We start from the raw sequence: 18,841 nt of genomic DNA on the forward strand, positions 1-18,841 counted from the left end.
TTTGTTGTCGATACATTTAAATCGTCTGGGAGTTATTTTAAAAATCAGAAGAAGAAGAAAGTAAATTTTAAGTTTAGGCAAGTCAAGGGTTATTTAAAACTGAGATAGCAGGGACTGTAGTGCTCCTTTTAATAAAAAGAAAATATTTTCATATGAAGTAGCTATTCTTAAAAGACCAGTTACTCAGTAATATAAATAGAGAAGATATTCCAGAGCAAAATTATTAAAAGTATTTCACAAGAATCTTTGAATTCACTTTTAGAGATTCTCATAGATCTTTAAAAATATACACATACATCTACGTCCCAGTGTAGTAAAAATGCTTCATGATTAGGAGATGCACACTAGTTCATAACCACTGAGCCACAGCTATTTTCTTGAGAAATTTTGTCGGCCTTACAGCTTTCCCAGTTGAAGGCCAGGTAGGTAGTTGATGCCTATGAGAAGGAGTAGGCTGCAATGCCATTAACCTGCTGCCAGGCTGTAAAGTCTGTTGTAGAGACAAAATAAAATTTTGCTGTTCCTTTGTCTGCATGTTGAGAACTAAATTTACAAATTGGAAGGCATGGAGGTTGGATAAATGAACTTCCTCCACAAAACAAGTCTAAAGAATTAATTCCCTGAAGCATCAGCTATCTGGAGAATTTTGATGTTGTGGTTCAGATCTAGAGAGGAATTCAAGACAAGCACTGTATGTTTAGTCATGGCCACTTTTAGGCAAACTTTCCAGCTTTTTTCTCTGGAATGTTTGAAGCACTTCAAAGAAGTACATCCATCTTATTTTCTGCAATCCTGCAGCATGAAAATTTACAAGGAAATGTACTTCTTTGATAAAAGCAAATTTACATCTACTTGGAAACCACTTTTCAGACCTAATTCAAATCACAGACACTTGCCTAAAGTAAATAAGTATGAGATTACTTGTATGACCTTTATTGAAAGCTTGTATAAATCAGCTTAGAAGTCAGGTAGGGAATTTATTTAGAAACAGATCAAGTCATGTTTCAGTTATCCCATTTGTGATAAAAATAGACTAGAAATAGATTGAGCTTCCATCCAGTTCTTGTATTTTTCCTTATATCCCTTAAAAATTCAACTATTCTATACAGTAAATGCAATGAGTGATACATATGCTTTCTTCTAAACAGCACAACAAATGCTCAACGTCTGGTTTTCCGGAGACAGTACTGGGTATAGGAAAGGTCATACTTTAACCTACAGTAAAAATAACCATGGAAAGCTAAGCTGGAAATCAATGGCTCTGAGTTACGGATTTTATATCTGTGTATATGGTGCCGTGTTGTGCTCACTGCTTACAGAAGCATTATACATTGTCTGGCACTGAGAGCTGTAGACAATCAATTTCCAAGTCCTGTAGAGGGGTGAGCTGTGTTCAGCATGTCCTCAAACTTGCCTACCACCGCAATTGTTCCAACTCCTGTTACAGTTCACTCCATAGATACAGAGTGAAAAGCATGGGTTGTAAGAGGTGTTTTTCTCAAGTCTCCCTGTATAGATTTTCATCCATTCTGTCCCCTTTTCACCCCATTTTGCAGAACCAGCATGGTTTCCTAAGTATACTGGTAAACTTACTAATTGCAATTTCAGTTAAAGTACACTTGATATACAGAACATCTTAAAGATTTGTTGAAGCTCCCTTGTATGTAAACTCACTTGCTTATTATTTTATATCTAGACCTGCCAGTTGTTTATAAATGCTGCAGTTGACTCTCCTGCCATTGATTACCATGTATCTTTGGCCCAAAGTGCTTTGCAGATATGCCTCACACATCCTGAACTTCAAAATGAGATCTGTTGCCAACTTATTAAACAGACCAGACGCCGACATCCACAAAACCAGGCAGGACCAATACAGGTAACCTAGTATTTATTTTAATGATACTGATTTTGGCAGCAATGAAGGAACTACACAGAGTGTTTAGGATGGTAAAGAGGTTCTGCTCTTCTGCAGCATCTGCTGAGTTAAGATGCAGTTCACTGCTGCTGTGTTTTCCTGAAACAAAGCTGATGCTATCATACAACTAAGTACGTCTATCTGGTGCTAGAGTATATCTCTGCCCATGCTGTTTGTAAAGGGTGGACATAAAATGGGCTGTTTTCAAGTCAAGCAAGAATGTATGAAAACTATTTACTGCTTCTTTCCTAAGAGAGGTAATGCCTCAGGAAGCTTGGTGGGCTAAACCACATGGCAAATGACTCAATAGCATGAGTGTGAAGTAAAGCTGTGGTGCCATGTCATGGAATTGCAGATAAGGCTCAGGGCTTCTGGCAGACAGCCCCTCTTGTGTGCCTTGCTGTTTTGCATTCACCCTGCATGCTGCATTATTAATACATACTTGAAATTCTTCCCTTTGTCCACTGCCAGCTATTCACTGCTATCCAGATAGAAAATGAACTGGAATTGAAAAGAAAGCCCACACTTGGAGTTTGCATAGAATTAACAGAACTATTAACAGAGCTGGAACATTATGATGGAGCAATGCCTACAGAACTAGGAGATGGATCAGAAAATGCGAAAGGAAGTTACCACATCAAGGCTTCTGTAATAGACGTGTTTTTCTCTTGCCACAGAAAGTAGAACGTGAGCAGCAGCCATATCTATTACTTAGAAACAGCCTGGGTAGATGGCTGATGTGTGGTGAGGTGCTGGAACAGGTTGCCCAGAGAAACCATGGCTGCCCTGTCCCTGGAAGTGTTCAAGGCCAGGTTGAATTGAGCTTGGAGCAAAATGGTCTAGTGGAAGGTGTCCCTGCCCATGGAACTAGATGATCTTTAAGGTTCTTTCCATTCTAAGATTAAATGTGTGCACTGTAAAACAGTCACAAAACTTTTACAGCAGACATGGTACATTCACGTCAGTTAGCGCACCCTGAAGCTACAATATGGCTGATAGAATTTAAACTGACTATAATCCTTCTTTGGTACTCTTCTTACCACTGGCAAGGCCTTCCCTCTGATGTAGATAAATAAATTGTTGTTATCCTAACCCCCTGGAATGGTTTTTAAGAATTAATACATGTTTTCAGCCTTACACTAAGTTTTTTAAGTCCTAAATTCCTGCTGTAGTCTCCTACCCTTGCTTCTACTGCAGTGCATACCTTCAACAGAGCCAATGCTATTCTCCATCAAAGTATAGATACTTGATGAAAGGGAATATCGGTGCCAGTGCTATCAAATTTCTATTTAATACCAGGCAAGCTGGATAAGTCAAGATAGAGAAACACCATTTTTTGAATCTCAATGTGAAGCACTGATGTATTGATGGTGAGAAAAGTAGTTGCAACGTTAGTAAGTGTATATGAGAGCACTCTGTATTAAGTGAAACCAATACTGAGCAACAACAATATACCAAAATGTTGAATAATTGGTTTTTCCAAGAGTTACTGTCAATTTGGTAGGAGAAAAAATGTCTAATATGTTGCTTCATAATATGTATAAGAGAGCTGAACTAAAATTGCACAGGTTTCTTCTCATTTCACATTGCTTGGCCTTGCAGCCTTATTATTTCTTCTCCTTTTTATTAACTGCTTTTTATACAAACTCAGCTGCTGTCGCATTTCCAGACCCAAAAGAAATTTGGTGTACACATGTAAATAGACAGAGAGTGTTATGCCCTTCAGTGAGGTGATATGCTTATTTATTCAGCTTTTTCTCTGTGTTATTTTTTTTTCCTTCCTATTTCAGCAGTCTCAACTTGGCACAGTAAGCTGCACTGCTGGCCAACAGCCACAGCAGGAAGTTTTATGTTGTAGGATGTTTAAAACAGTGAATGTATTCCTTTTGTTCAGGGTTTGCAGCTCTTGGCCCTCTGTGTTGGACTCTTTCTGCCACAGCACCCATTCCTTTGGCTTCTTAAACTTCACTTGAAGAAGAATGCAGATTCCAGGTGTGCCTGAATATTATTACCCAGCTAGTCAACTGGTCTTTCTGAAGTACCTTGTTTGCAATCTTTCCTGTAATATATATTCCTGTATATTTTAAAATGAATTTGAGTAGAATTGCTACTAAAATATAGTACATGTTGCTTCTGTGCATCATTTGGGAAAGTTAAAAGTTTTTAAAAAATATATTTTGTAGGGCATACTCTGGCTGTATATTGCAAAACCGTGAAAACCAAAATATGGCAGTTACACAACACACCCCAAGCCATGTTCATCTTTGGCACAGTTCTGCTGGTCTCAGTGGACTAATTCTCTTTCTAATTCCACGTGCAAAAAAATGTGTTGGAAATCTCAGAGAGTGAAATCTGAGTGCTTCTCCCATCTGGCATCTCCAGAAAAATTCACTCACAGTTTACTATCCTTTCAGTCAGTCCCCAGGAATTGCCTTATTTCTCTTTTTGCCACAGGACTGAATTTGGGAAATACGCTATATATTGCCAGCGCTGTGTAGAACGTACCCAGCAGAATGGAGACCGAGAAGCCAGACCTTCCAGAATGGAAATCCTTTCCACTCTCCTGAGAAATCCTTACCACCACTCCCTGCCCTTCAGTATTCCAGTTCATTTCATGAACGGCATATATCAGGTAATGCCATGCAGGCCACGAAATCTGAGCTCTCCCAACCCCCTGCTGTAAGCACAGACATGGAGCAGTAAATCAAAAAGAGAACCGTAAGGTAAACATGGCTCAAGTTTCATTCTGTGCCAGTGCCAGCAATGGCAGCACAAAGTACTTGTGATCTGATTTGATCAACTAAGAGTAAAGGTTTTGGGGAAAGTCTTGAAGAGAAAGAAAAGTGTAAGAGTGAGAACTGCCAGACTCTGTTTCTCATTTAACCTGACTGCCAGATGAATGAATTAGACAGAATGGAAAGGAAAGGCATCAAATTCCACTTCCTTTCATCAGACATCTTGGAAGTTCAATATCTCAGTGAAGGCCTGGAAGCAGAGCTGTAACTCCCATTACCAGTCCTGAAGGATAACCATATTTGTTACAGAACAAACATGGCTCCGTTCTTAACCCTTTGGGGACATCATTAGTCAAAGCCTGTAGGAAACATTCCATGGGCTTCCAAGCATGCTGCTTCACATCCTGATTTGTGTTTCCAGCTGTGAAGAGTTTTAGCAATTCATAGCATTCATAGATAGAAAGCAACACTCTATATAAAAATAAATGCTATTCAAATAAATGTTTCATTTCAGGTCACGTAAGAACTCTGCATTTTTTCACCTCTAAGTTTCCTAATTGCTTATTGCTTGTCCAGTAAAACGGGAAAAAAACAACATCCTTTAAATTATCATAAAGGGTTTCACAATTGAAGTTTGGAGAAGAAAAGGAGTAACTGCTCATTAGTTATTTACTGCTCAAAATTGTATAGTTCCAAGGGCTAAGAAAATTTTAATGAAATACATAAATTACTTCAGTGGGATCAGCAAATAACAATTATAGTGGTATTAAAAACTCTTGTATTAATCACTAAATATCCTTCAGATTTTTATTTTAATGCCAGCCACTGAGAAGTTCAAACAAAAGTTCATGATCGATTTTCAAGACACTTTTTACCAAAACATTTTCAATGTGTCAAATACAGGGAAACACCCTCAATACAAATTTAAGTGAGCCACTGGTATCTGTAAAGAAGCCATTTGCATCTCTTGCTAAAATGCCTCAATACCATTCACAGCAGACAGACGTTCATATTTGGGAAGTAAAATTTAGAAGGTTCTGTTATATTACTGACCTGTGTAATAGTGACAAAGCAACAGTCATAAACTGTTTTGGATCTGCCAGTGTACTGCCACCTGATATCCCTCTAAAGCTGCACAAGATGAAAAATTATTAATTGATCTCATTTGTTTCTCCACTATATTGGAAGGTGCAGGAAATTATAATCTTCATTTTTCAAGCGGTATTTGTCACAAAAAGCTCAGATACTAGAATACTGTCATATAAATTCTGTAATAGAATTCCAAGTGTAGCAAGTGCAAGGAAATCAGTCCCACTAAACTGACTTCCCACGTGGAAATCTTTTCCAGGCCCTTTATGGCAATTTTTGATTTCTGATGACAGTAATGGATGGAATGGGTCTTACAGTCCCACTGTTATTCTGGAGGTATTATCTTTCAAAATCTTAGATTTAAGGTGGTAATGGGTATGAGTTTGATAGCAAAATGCATTTTGGCTGCTTTTTTAGGTTGTTGGGTTTGATGCCTCTACCACAGTAGAGGAATTTCTGAACACTCTCAACCAAGATACAGGGATGAGGAAACCAGCTCAGTCAGGATTTGCACTGTTTTCTGATGATCCTTCTGGCAAGGACATAGAGCACTGTCTTCAAGGAAACATCAAGGTAAACAGAAGCCTGTGATGAGCTATGCATGTTAAAAAACAAAATATCTTCATTTGACAGAGCTCTCTTCTCACAATGTAAAGGAAAACACTTTTCAGGCTGAAAAGTGTCTTTTTTTCTTAATGTAAAAAGAAAGATTTTTTTTTTTTTTTAAATCACTTTTTCAGTTGCTGAAATCCAGTGAACTATAGTTAAAAGCTTTCTCCAAGAGACCCATATTGTTCAGGGAAATAACAGCTGTGTTAAAAAACAAAAATAAGCTGTTACAGTTCTTTAAAACTAAAAAGCAGTTAAGAGTCAAATGCGGATTTAGAGATTTCAGTCAACATTTCTGATACAGCTCCAGAAGATGATCATGTGAGGTCCAAGAAGTCATTGATACTGGGGTGGAGATCCTGGGAAATTAAAAAAAGAAATGGTTCCTTCTCTAATACAGAATAGTTTTAGGGCTCAGTTTAAGAAATTTCCAGTTTTTGGCTTGCAGTTGAGCTGAATTCTAAATTTTAGCTCCCTCTATTGCTAGAATTAAATTCTTAGCAGTAAAGAGTGACAAAACTCAATAAAATCTGTGCTTTAGTAAAGTTTTAGATAGTTTCCAAGTCTTTTAGCAACTAATGAATCATTAATTTTTTGCCCTTCTACCGAGTAGCTTTTTGCCCCCTTTGGCCAACGTTCACAGCTGCGCTTTTGAGTAACAAGGTGTGGTACAACCTGGCCTTAGTGATAAACAAGCGGTGTCACCATGATCAGAAAAATTACCATATGGAAAGCAAAATTTATAAAAGATGGACTTATTTTCTAGGTAACTGTAACTTTAGAAACTACTCATATTACTGCTTCCAGGAGGACTCTTTTATGAAGGGATGGTGACATGAAGCCCAGCTGGGCTCCTAGGATCTCTGTTCCGCCTCCTCCCCATGTGCCCACCTACCCACCTACACAGCTTGTTGTGAACCACTTCTGGTGCATTTTATAACAAACCTCATGCCAACTTTGTAGCAGTTACTAGAAAGGACCTGAAAAACCTGTGCATGCAGCAGAAGGAGAAGGCAGAGATCAAAGGCATTTGATTAATTATATAACAACTCGCTCTGTATTATTACATATTAATTGGCAGCTGCTAAATCAGGTACCTGCCTTTCCATGTTATGGGTTGTTTCCAAAGGTAGTGCATGTGTTGCAGGATAAGCAAACCCTAAAAATGTTAATTATTAAACGCTTTGACTCAGAAATGCAAGTAAAGTTATACTTCAGTGAGTTTAAAAATTCAAGCTGTGTATGTTTCTAATAGGTGATAGGTAGAGTACATTAAAATAAGTTGACAGTTTCTCTTCAGAGGTGTTTTCAAATAGGAAGACATCCCAAATCAGTTTTGTATTGCTTTCCTTCTAGATCTGTGACATTATTTCAAAATGGGAGCAAGCCTCCAAAGAACAACACCCTGGGAAATGTGAAGGCACAAGGACTGTCCGTCTTACTTACAAAAACAGGTTTGTTTAGCAAGTATAACTCTGTCTTGTTCCAAGATTTGTTTTCCAGTTTCTGCAGTTTCTTCATCTGAGAAACACTGGCTGACTTGAAGCTTGCAACAAAAATAGTAAATGGGTGTAACTGAAGAATTTTTTTAAAATATAGTTACCCTTTTTTAGTTCTTAAGAGGTGAACAGGGCTGCAAAAAAAACCCCAGCGAAGTCAGAAGACTGACATTAAATATCTACCCACTGGTTCAAGTGCAAGTGTTGCTCTGCTGATGTGTTTTGACGCTGAAATAAACTTGTCACATTCAGAGCAGATACTGCTAATCCTCAGGGCTAATGCGTTCCCCTATCTTCTTTACTTAATAACTTTCTGTCTTTTCTGTAGGCTTTATTTTTCAGTTCAAGTTCATGGGGAGACAGACAGAGAGAAGCTGCTGCTAGTGTATCAGACAAATGATCAAATAGTCAATGGACTTTTCCCTGTAAACAAAGAATTAGCAATGGAATTGACAGCCCTTTTAGCTCAGGTAATCTTTATGCATGAATAACTCACACAGCAGTTTTTCAGAAGAAAATCTTAAACAAACTGATCCAGGATTGCTTGACACTCAATTGACCTCCACCGTTTACATATGAGTGTGCAGGAAACAGACTGGGCTGGAATCTTTGTGTAATGCTATTCTGAACTGGAGTGGAAATGCTTTACAGCATCTGCTGCTGCTGGCACCAGTATGGCAAAAATGTGCTTTCCTTCTTACACATTAAATATCATGTAATCGTGTACCATTTCCGCATTCACTGTTCCTTCCATGATTTCTGCAAGTTAATTCTCTAAAGTGACAGCTCTTCAATGAAAGTCTAAGACTCCTTTACTAGACATGGTCTTGATGTTTGATTTTTTAAAAATTAAGAGCTCAAATTAAGGGTTTTGAGAAAGTTATTTGATGTTGTTATTCAATATATATAAACTGCTTTGTGTCAGCTGGAGATTTTGCAGTCTAAGAGCAGAAGTAATATTATGTCTGTACAATTTGTGTTTGATATTTAACTTTTTTCCATGGTAGACAGAAAATAAGCAAATCACTAGTGTGACTATTTTATCAATGAAAAGTATACATTATTTGACAAATTTGTTTTCTTTTACACTTGGTAAAACAGATTAAAAGACAGTTCCTAATATCCAGCTAGAAAATTACTCTGGAGTAACAAAAAACTCTTCATGAACTTCCCCCTAGGTAGAGATTGGAGATTTTGAACGGCCTTTCTCAACTCCAGCAGGGCAAGTCACTTTCCAGTCAAAGTCCAACCAAACACTAAAGCAAGTTTTGGAGAGATTCTACCCTAAGAGATACAAGCAAGGTTGTTCAGAGGAACAGTTAAGGTGAGATGGGTTTTTTGATTCATATTCTCTAAAGATCTAGGAGTGAAACAAGGAGGTTTTAAATTGTCATTGGGAATAATGTACTGCTGGGCTGTATTTACGTAAACCTCTGTTTGAAACTCATTTTCTCGCTAATCTAAAGAATCCATTTCCTCTGCATGTTTCTAATGTAAACAAAGGACCATCATTAATAACATTCCAGCAAAACATAGTGTTACAAAACCCAGCCATTTTGAAATTCTTACTTTTCTTATTCAGCAAATCTAAATGAGGTTTGTCTGTGCACAGGCTAAAGAGTTACTGAAGTAAAGGACGTGAGGACGTGATCTGTTTGTGATTCCAGTGTGCAATCTCTGGCAGCCAGTCAAACTGGCAATGTGTAACTTAGTGGATTTACTAGTAAGGTGTCACTTTATTTAAAATTGGTAACTTAAAAGGCATTTAAATCAACACCTACTGACATGAAAACAAGCGTAACAGTGTAATAAATGATCCAAAGTCAGTGATAACAGCAGTTCTGAAGTCCGGTAAACATCATACGAACATTCTTCAATACAGAAAATTTCCAGGTTGAGAAACTTAAAGCTATTATTATATACACACAGTAATACTATTACATACTCTGAAGACAATGGGACATTCAAATTTACACAATTAACTTCGAAGAACAAATTATAAAAGATCTCAAATTAGATTAACTCCTGGAGTAAAAGTGAAACACCTGTTGGACTGTTTATGTAGTCCTACACTACCAGCTGACAGAGCTGGAGATCTGTGGCATGGGAAGAATCACTCTGTGCCTGCTCTATTGCCTGTATCTTTTTTGGTAAGGGTGCAGTTTGACTTCATTAACAGTAAGACCAAAGTTGCAAGTGATGGATCTCCCTTTACTTCACATTAGCCCTCCCTTTTCTTGGGCTCTATCTGATAACCTTATGGTTGCTGGGTAAGTCATCCCTGCAGGTCAGTGTCCTAGAAAGGTATTCTGGGCTGGGAGTTTCTTGAGAATTAGTTTTGCCATAGTATTGAACCAGCTTGACAAAGAGCCACAAATTCACAAAAGGAGCCAGGTACAACGCCCCAGTGGGAACACACTGTGCATCAGGAGCAGCATTTTAGGTAGCAGTGCCCAGACACACTGAAAGGGAGTAGTGCTAAATCACGTCTTTCACGCCTCTTACCAGCCACAGTTAAAGAAAGATACGTGCTAAGCTGGATGGATTTTTGGAATGACAACTGACATAGCTGTTGAGTACTGATAAAGGTACATTGATTCTCTGTAGAGACACATTAAAAGCCATCCCAGACTTTCTGCCTTTATGCTGCAACTGCTACATCAATATTTAATCATAATGTTTCAGAAATTAGAAGATACTTCATCAGTTTCATGTGCATTAAAATACTAATGCCATTTTGATTTTTTTTAATACTGTATCCATGATAGTCCTGGTATTAACTGAAATTATGGTGTTCAGAAATGGATTCTTTTGTTGCTGATTGAGCTTGCTGTGGGCAAGCACTGGAATGCCCTTCAAAGAGTAAACTCCATCCTCCATTTCAACAGACAGCTCTGCCAGCGCCTGTCAACAAGATGGATGGCTCTGCGCGGGCACAGTGCCGCCGACTGCGTGCGCATTTATCTCGCCGTGGCCAGGAAATGGCCTTTCTTTGGGGCAAAATTGTTTGCAGCAAAAGTGAGACATTTTAATGAGTTGGATTGGGGAAGGGGAGGAGGGGCTTAAATAAAAATATCATTTGAAAATATTAGTATATTTTTGTTGAAGATAACTGTGTATACATGAGCTGATTGGATCTCCTGTCAAATTACTTTTTAAGTCATGCAGTAGTGAAATATAATAGCCATAGAACTAAATGTATCATAGTAGTAACTTTCCAGTACACTTATTTCTTGTTTTACGTTATTAATCTGTGTTTCCTTATATCCTAGTTTGAGACAGCCTTTTAGGTTTAGACTCTTTTTACCTGATAACCAATAGAACATTGAAAAGTTATCATTAACTGGCTCTGGAAGCTGAACCTTGCAGAAGGTTAAGGGTTATTTAGAGCACTCACTTCTATGCTAGCCTCTCAATTTCTCTTAACCACTCGTATCTTAATTCTCTTGATTCAAAGTACTGTCACCTCATGCCTTCAGTTTTAATAGGTAAACCCAGTGTGTGTATATATAATTGCTTGTCTGTTCTTTGTGTATTTAGATATATGAGCTAGTGGACAAACTGTAAGACACCTGACTATTTTATTAATGAGACTATGTATTTTATTGGACTAAGCACCAGAATAGGTTTCAAGTGTATTAGTTTGAGTTCATTGTTCTGCCACTGGCCACCTACATGGCTTTGGGCAGGTATTTCAGTTCCTTTACTGAAATTTACACTGAGAGGGAACTGAAGTGAGAACTGTGGATGGAGAGAGGTCTGTAATAGCTGAGAATTAATAATTATTCACATATTGCCTCATTTGGAAGCAGTAACTAAAGAACATTTCTCTTTATAGCCTCTAGCAACAGCCTCAGTTGAGAAGTCCTTCATATGGTTTGCTGTCCATGAAGATGGCATAAGCATCCTGGATTACAGCTCCATGGTATGTGAAATTGCCATTTTAAATTTGGTCAAGATAGATTTTAGTACTATACTAATTATATGGAGAGATTCACCACCATACTATCTAAAAGATGGCATTAGCTTTCCGTGCTAAGTTATCTATTCCTTCTCTTAAAGCAAAAATTCATTCTTTTTAAAATGCTTTAATGTTATCAGCATTACAGTAGCACTAATGAATTCTTTGCAAGAATTTATTTTTGTTTATCAGATACAGTTTTTATATAATTTAATGAAATGTTAATGTTTTAATCATTCAGATGTCAGGAAATCTATAGTTATTGTAATGTTATTAACAATAACATTAATTTCCTTTTCCTGGAGACTTAATTTTCTAGTATTATTCATAATATATACACTCTGCAAAGAGCAGTTAGTTTAAAAGATTGTTATTTTCATTGTATTATTTTTGTTTAATAGTAGGTAATATAACCCAGTGTTATTTAATTATGTCATTTTAGTCTCAGATTTTTCTTTGATTTACAATACAAGTTTTCACAGAAAATAACTTGTAATCAGTGTAAAAAGCAATGCCTGAGAAGATCCCTGCTTTCATTTATATCCTGCAAAGAAAAAGAATGGCATGCTGCTATTAGCAAGTGCTAATATTGAATATCAGAAAATTAAAATCTCAGCTTTATAATTGTGCTGATATGGGCCTTTTCATTACATTTCTTTGCAGTTAAAGAAATAATAAAACAAAGAGCATGAGGAGAACAAAGAGCAGCTCTCAGGGAACGAGCAAAATGTGCTTGATCAGACTGCAGAGAGCTCTACAAACACTGCTCCTGGAGCTATGGCATTTCTGGAGGGCATTGCCAGGTTATGTACTGGCAGGCCTTACCTGACGTTCAAGGAATGCTCAGCTTCCAGGGAGCATTGGGATTTTCTATAGGAAGGATCAGGGGTATCAGAAATTGTGTTGCAAGGGGTAGAGAGATAATACTACTTCAAAACTGGGGCAAAGAATGGTTTACTAAGGAAGGATACTAAGTCAGTTATTGTAATGTTGTCTGACGATGAATTTTAAATGCAAACATCTGCATCAAATTAATGAGGTGTAACAATAAATTAAGTGCTGATCTTAACTCAAAGGCCGCTATTGTGGTGTTAAACACTGAACAGTAAGAACTGAAGGATGAAAAGATGAAGAACCCTGAAGAGCATCTATGTTTCATCAGAGATGGGAAAAAAAGAGAACGGAATTTAATTTGTGTGTTTGTAAAACACATCACTGCACAAAAAGAATACCTGAAGTTAAATTCCTTCAGATGTCTCATATTCTGCCATTTAATTTTTTTAGACACTGCTTCAATTTCAAATGGAATTAGTAAGTTTAACTTCTCTCAAAGTCAGTCAAGATTTGGGTAAATGGAATTTACACCCTTGAGTTGAAATCTTCTCATATCTTTTATCTAATTAATTTGGAATAGAAACAGAGGTCAAACTTACAAGAGTTATCATCTACAGTGAAAATTCCTCATCAAGAAGGTCTAAATGAAGCTATCCCAAAATTCACAGTTAATTTCAAGATTCATAAGAGGCTACCTCCATTGAAAAATATATGTATAATTATATTTTTAAAAGAAGAATCCATTGTAATCTGTTTTCCCTGCATTGTCCCGCTTAATAGTTTTGTGCTTTGTTCTGGGGGTTTCCTTTTTTCAGCGACTGACAGTTACATACACATACAAGAGCCTGATGACTTTCGGAGGATACCAAGATGATTTTATGCTGGTTGTTAACAATGCTCAGACAAAGGACAAATCAACTGAAAAATACCTTTTTGCCATGACAAAACCAAAGGTTGGTATATTACCTGAAGGTTTCCCACCACCTGCTTCTGTGCTCTCTCTAGTGGGTAATCCCTAACAGATGTGAAAGATGAAACAGCATTTTTAATCCCAGCCTGCTCAGATTAATGACTTCTGCCAGATGATTTTAGAGAGCAAATAATTAGTAATGTCAGGGCTAACTGTGGCAGTACTGATGTATTCCTGTTCTTTTCACGTCCCTGCGTATAACATTCCAAATTTTTCATAGAAGGACAAAGAAGGCTGGTAAGGACAGAAATTATGTGCCGTACCTAAAACCTAGTCTGTTGGCCCAATCAGCATCAGAGATAATTTTTCAAAATGTACATTTGGGATCTACAGTGAAATTGCAGAACACAACATCTGAAAGATCATTCACTTCTTAAAAATCCTAGGATATTTTTCCTTTTGGTGAAAAAAAAAAAAAAAAAAGTCCTGCGTTTTAAATCTAGATTCTCTCCTTTACTGGTAAGACTGATTATATTAAAAAACAAAACAAAACAAAACAAACAACAACAACAACAACAACAAATTTGGCTGTTAGTTTAAACAAATGCATGGAATAATACAAAATTCCACATATAAATTTGGTTCGAAACACGATTCTTCATAAAATAAGCATAGTAAAATACACATGTTGAAGTTTCTCTCTGATTGTGCCCTTATGAAATCACAGAATGATTTGGGTTGGAAAAGACTTTAAAATCACCTAGCTCTGACCCCCCCTACCCTGGGCAGGGACACCTTCCACTAGACCAGGTTCCTCAGAGCCCCATCCAAGCTGGTCTTGCACACTTCCAGGGATGGGGCATCCACAGCTTCTCTGTTCAGTGTCTCAGCAGGGTTTGTATGGGTCACAAAGAGAAAATGTGATAAAGACCTCCCTGAAGTCTTTGTTCCCCTCATCTACACTGCATCTTGAGTTCTCTGAGCTCTAGATGCTTTCTGGCAAAACTCAGAGCATCATCTTTTGGACTTCAACGTGTCTCTCAAAATTAAAGAAGTAATCTCTGAATCATTTAAGACCGTGGAAGACAAAGTGTCTTTGATACATCCTGATGGGAATAACATTACATTATTTGCAAGGAGCAATAAAAAAAGCTTTATTAGTTATCTCCTCTGCCCCCATCATTAATTTGTTAAAGTACAAGTACTTATCCAGTTGATGGTGATTGTCACTTGCTAAAAAGTTAGCTATTTTTTCAGCAGTCAAAACACATCACTGTATTTTTCAAAGAGTTTTGTGTGTTCCTGTTATAGATTCTTGAGATCACTCTACTGATTGCCAGCTACATTAACAACTTTCATCAGCTGAAAGGAGCTGCTCATCACCTCTCTGCCCCAGCATTACTGGCACCTCAAAGTGGACAGAAACTCAAGGAAATGGGGAGCCAGCCACTTCTTACAATCAACAGACCAACTAAATGTCCCACTTTGTTATGAAAGGATTATGTATTGTGGTAATGCATCCTTGTTACAGTGTTTCTGCAGGGACTGAAAACCTTCTGATGTACAAGATACAGAGCGTAAGCAGCTCCATAAACAAAAGCAAGGTGGACAGGTTTACGTCCATTCAGTTGCACTTATCAGGAGTAGCCCTTTAATTAAAGCTCTGGCCTGAATTGGAAAGATGATGAGTCCGTTTAGGGATTATGATTTACTGGGGGTTGCTTGTGCCTACAGCTCAGAAAAAATACATCAGTTAATAATGACGGAGAAAGGTGTCATAGGAAACAATTGTATAGATTTTATAGTTTTACAGAGATATATACTCAGGGACCAAACTGTCTTCAACTCTTTATCTATTTTTCAAAAGAAGACCAGCTGTATAACTTTCATTTTGGAAAGGAATTTTTGTTTAGAGAAGCAGTCAAATACAAGATACTTTGCACTTCCAGCACCATCCTTATTTGCAATACAAGTATCATGGGACTAAAAGGAACAAATTGTGTATAATTTTTTCTCCTTTGAAAAAAACAAATACCTAAGCACATCATGTAACTATTACAGATTTAAAGAGTATTCTCATGATACACTCTAGCCTTTGTTATGTAGCTGTTCTACTTGGCAAATCTTCAGCCCTGGTCTGGTAAATTTCTAAATAAACCTCTGCTCCAGCCTTTTGGGGGGAAAAAAAAAAAATCTGAATTGGATAGGCACGGTATTTAGTACAGTTTTGTTAAAGAAGACCCTGTACCTAATTACCCCTTTAATCCAGAATAATAATATAATACAGATGGCAAGAACGAGTCACAATTCAAAACACAAGAACAACACAGAAAACCATAGCTTGAAATGTTGTGAGTAAACTTGGAGACCCTAAAATCCGTGTACAGTATGTATAATGTATATACATGGAGTCAGAATAGTATTTACTTCTTGTTTTTAATTTGTATCTACACATTTCATATTATAATGCTAATATAATGTTCTTGCACACTGAAGACATGATGCTGCATCTGCACTATTGGACCTAGGAGCACTTTGTAGTTGTCTTTTTTAGGTGCAAACCTCAGTCCTACACAGGTCAAATGCACAGAAATTACACCTATTGCTTTTCTTCCAGTCCTCTCTTTTCTGTTCCAATGCAAATAAACCACTTCTTCAGGCTCTGAAATGGATCAACACCATACTCTAATAGATAATTCAGGTACAACCATGAAGAAGGTACCCAAACATAAATCTTTGATTCATGGATATTTTCCAGTTTCCACTTCGGCTCATGTTAATGATCACAGATATTTAATGCCTTACAGCCAGCCCTTACTGGGTTTTGTTTGATTATTACTTAAAACTGAAATAATTTCACAATGAAAAATCTCTAGTTTATGTTCTTTAAACACTTCAACTGCTCATACTGAGAGAAAGGGTATTTTCAGCTTTTTGCCCTCTATTAAAAGTAGGGAGTACCCTCCTAAAGAATTAAAACAGATTGGAAGAGAGATACAGGCCAGGAAGAGAACATGGTCTTAAAAAGGGGAAAGGCAGACAGGCAAGCTGGCCTTCTTTAGAAAGCTCTCAAAGTCCTGCCATGGCTACTGAAGTCCACAGGACTCAAGCACCACTTGATGAATGGTACCATGGGCCAATGCTTCCTCTTGAAAATTACAACCAAACAAACATACTATATCCAGATGCTTTCATTTTGCAAGGTGGAAATGCTTCCTGGTAACTTCCACCCTCTGGTGGTGGATGGGGCACTAGACCCTCCTCTTTCCATGAGGCAGGGCCAGCAACAGGAGGTTTTGCCTCCTCCTGGGCAGCCAGTCCCCTGCCATCATCCAGGGAAGCATCCTGGGAGCTACAAGAGACCAAGGGCATTACTTACTGTGTTGCACCCTATGGGAAGTGATACAGATCCCATGGTGAAATTAATTTAGGAATTAACACCCCTTTGCAATCAGCAGAATAATTAACTTTCAGATTTGATGGGGTAAAGGTATTTAAAAATGCAAACATGTTACTGCATCACTTAAGTCACAGCATAAAGTTTCTCCAGTGTGATTAAACACTTCAATTTACAAACACAGAGGTCTCCTTGTAATTGTGAAATGATGATAACCTGGAATACTACAACTAGTAGTCTTTCCTAATAGTCCAGTTTCAAATGAATGTGGCAGATCACCTGTTATTAGAAGGCAAAAAAAAATGGAGCATTTTGCTAGTGGGCCTGTTCACATAGTTTTAAAACCTTCACTGAATTTTGAGACAACATGATAAACAATACAAACAGCTGATGTGCACATTTGGAGATATCATCAATAACATTACAAACAGTTGTTTTATAAAGCCCTGTACAGTCTATGAAGCAGAGTATGACCCTCCTGCCTGCCTCTGAGTAGGAAACTCTAGACATTGCTTTGCTTTTTTTGTTGAGCTCTTGCTGCTGCAGTAAGTCCCTACAGCATCGTAATCAGAAGCAATTCATGCATTAGTTCCCTTTTTTTGGCATGACTTTCCAGACTAACTAACTGCTCATTATAGGTCACCATTAATCCCCCCCAGTCACACAGACCAGAAATGCTGTGTTACTTTATGAAATAAATGCATTCAGTTACCGTGACAACAGTGTGTAAAACAATGGAGCTGCTTCCAGTTTGATTAGCAAGAGTGAGGTTTCTGTAGTGACAGTAACCTCAGCAGACACTTCCCTTCAAGGTAAGGGGTCAGCAAGTGGGGTCTCTTTCACCTGCAAGCACATTCCAAGCACAGCTCTGCAGATCTCAGGGCTTCACTCCACAGTGATCAAGCTCCAGAGCTACTTAAAGAATACCACACAAGGCAACACAGCAAGGCTGAAAATTTCACAGTCCAGATAATCTGTCCTGCCTTCCCCACCACCCAAGCCTCACGAGTGATCCACATCTCAGTCTCAACCTTACGTCATCCACCAAAGGAATTCCTAGTGTGCTACGGAACCCGTGACTTTCTCACCTCGGCAGTGACGATACCGTGGGAGCTGTCAAATGAGCCGCAGCTGCTGGGACCGTTGCTGGAGAACTTCCCGTGCTCAAAGCTTGCGGAACCCAGGCTGTAAAAATATTGGCAGGGTGGGATTAAGATGCTGGCACATGCAAGGAGACTTCACCTTCTTCCATGAACTTTAGGATACCTTTTGTGCTTGGGAGTTAGTGGTCAGAATCAACAATCCACGTAAATGATCAGTGAATCCAAAAATCACTGGTAAATGTCTGTATAAACAATCACATTGTTTTGAAAAGGCTGTTTGGAATGCAGTGTAAATTAATACATTACTTGAACTTCACTTTGCCTTGTCAATTTTTAAGCAGCAGTATTAGCAAGAGAACAGCGGATTTCTAGAACAAGCAGGACCCATTTACTCCTGCAGCACGCCAGGCAAAGGATGAAGCTTTAAGGTTTTAATGCAATCCATAAAATTAATGGATTTTGTTATATTTAAATTTTGTTTAAATTTGAAATAAAAGCATTTATTTCCCTATGAAAAGAAGGCTGGTAGGTATTTGGTGTTGGAGTTCCTTGTCAGACTACCAGTTTTCATAGGTTTCAATGATTCCTGAAGGAAGAAAACCATTCTTGCATAAAGGAATGCACCACTTAAAGCTTTAGTTAGAGCTTTAATAGTCCATACAGCTTAATGCAATCCATTAGTTTGAGTTAATTTTAACTAAGGTGAAAAGTAACTCAGTAATAAGGACTTAGGGGGAAAAAGTTTTGTGTGTGTGTGTTGTTCTGGGGTTTCTTTACAGTTTATTAGGG

At 37.8% G+C, this 18,841-nt stretch overlaps 1 protein-coding gene across 5 annotated transcripts in view; it reads left to right on the forward strand.

Annotated features, from left to right (window-relative positions):
* Positions 1–18,468, forward strand: part of PLEKHH2 (pleckstrin homology, MyTH4 and FERM domain containing H2) — a 55,133-nt gene extending 36,665 nt beyond the window's left edge. For 4 of the 5 annotated variants that reach the window (XM_040059633.2, XM_058419933.1, XM_040059634.2 and 1 more), the window contains 11 exons: positions 1,697–1,876; positions 3,810–3,907; positions 4,370–4,547; positions 6,157–6,312; positions 7,705–7,802; positions 8,176–8,317; positions 9,026–9,171; positions 10,736–10,865; positions 11,686–11,772; positions 13,458–13,595; positions 14,864–18,468. In XM_040059633.2, the coding sequence (XP_039915567.1) occupies positions 1,697–1,876; positions 3,810–3,907; positions 4,370–4,547; positions 6,157–6,312; positions 7,705–7,802; positions 8,176–8,317; positions 9,026–9,171; positions 10,736–10,865; positions 11,686–11,772; positions 13,458–13,595; positions 14,864–15,046 (1,536 nt within the window). In that variant the 3' untranslated portion in view covers positions 15,047–18,468. Of the gene's footprint in view, positions 1–1,696; positions 1,877–3,809; positions 3,908–4,369; positions 4,548–6,156; positions 6,313–7,704; positions 7,803–8,175; positions 8,318–9,025; positions 9,172–10,735; positions 10,866–11,685; positions 11,773–13,457; positions 13,596–14,863 lie in introns of those variants that run through there. The other variant, XR_005700104.1, reaches the window with a different exon arrangement.
* Positions 18,469–18,841: the final 373 nt, after the last annotated feature.

This window comes from Hirundo rustica, chromosome 3, assembly GCF_015227805.2.
Source record: "Hirundo rustica isolate bHirRus1 chromosome 3, bHirRus1.pri.v3, whole genome shotgun sequence".
Taxonomy (NCBI): domain Eukaryota; kingdom Metazoa; phylum Chordata; class Aves; order Passeriformes; family Hirundinidae; genus Hirundo; species Hirundo rustica.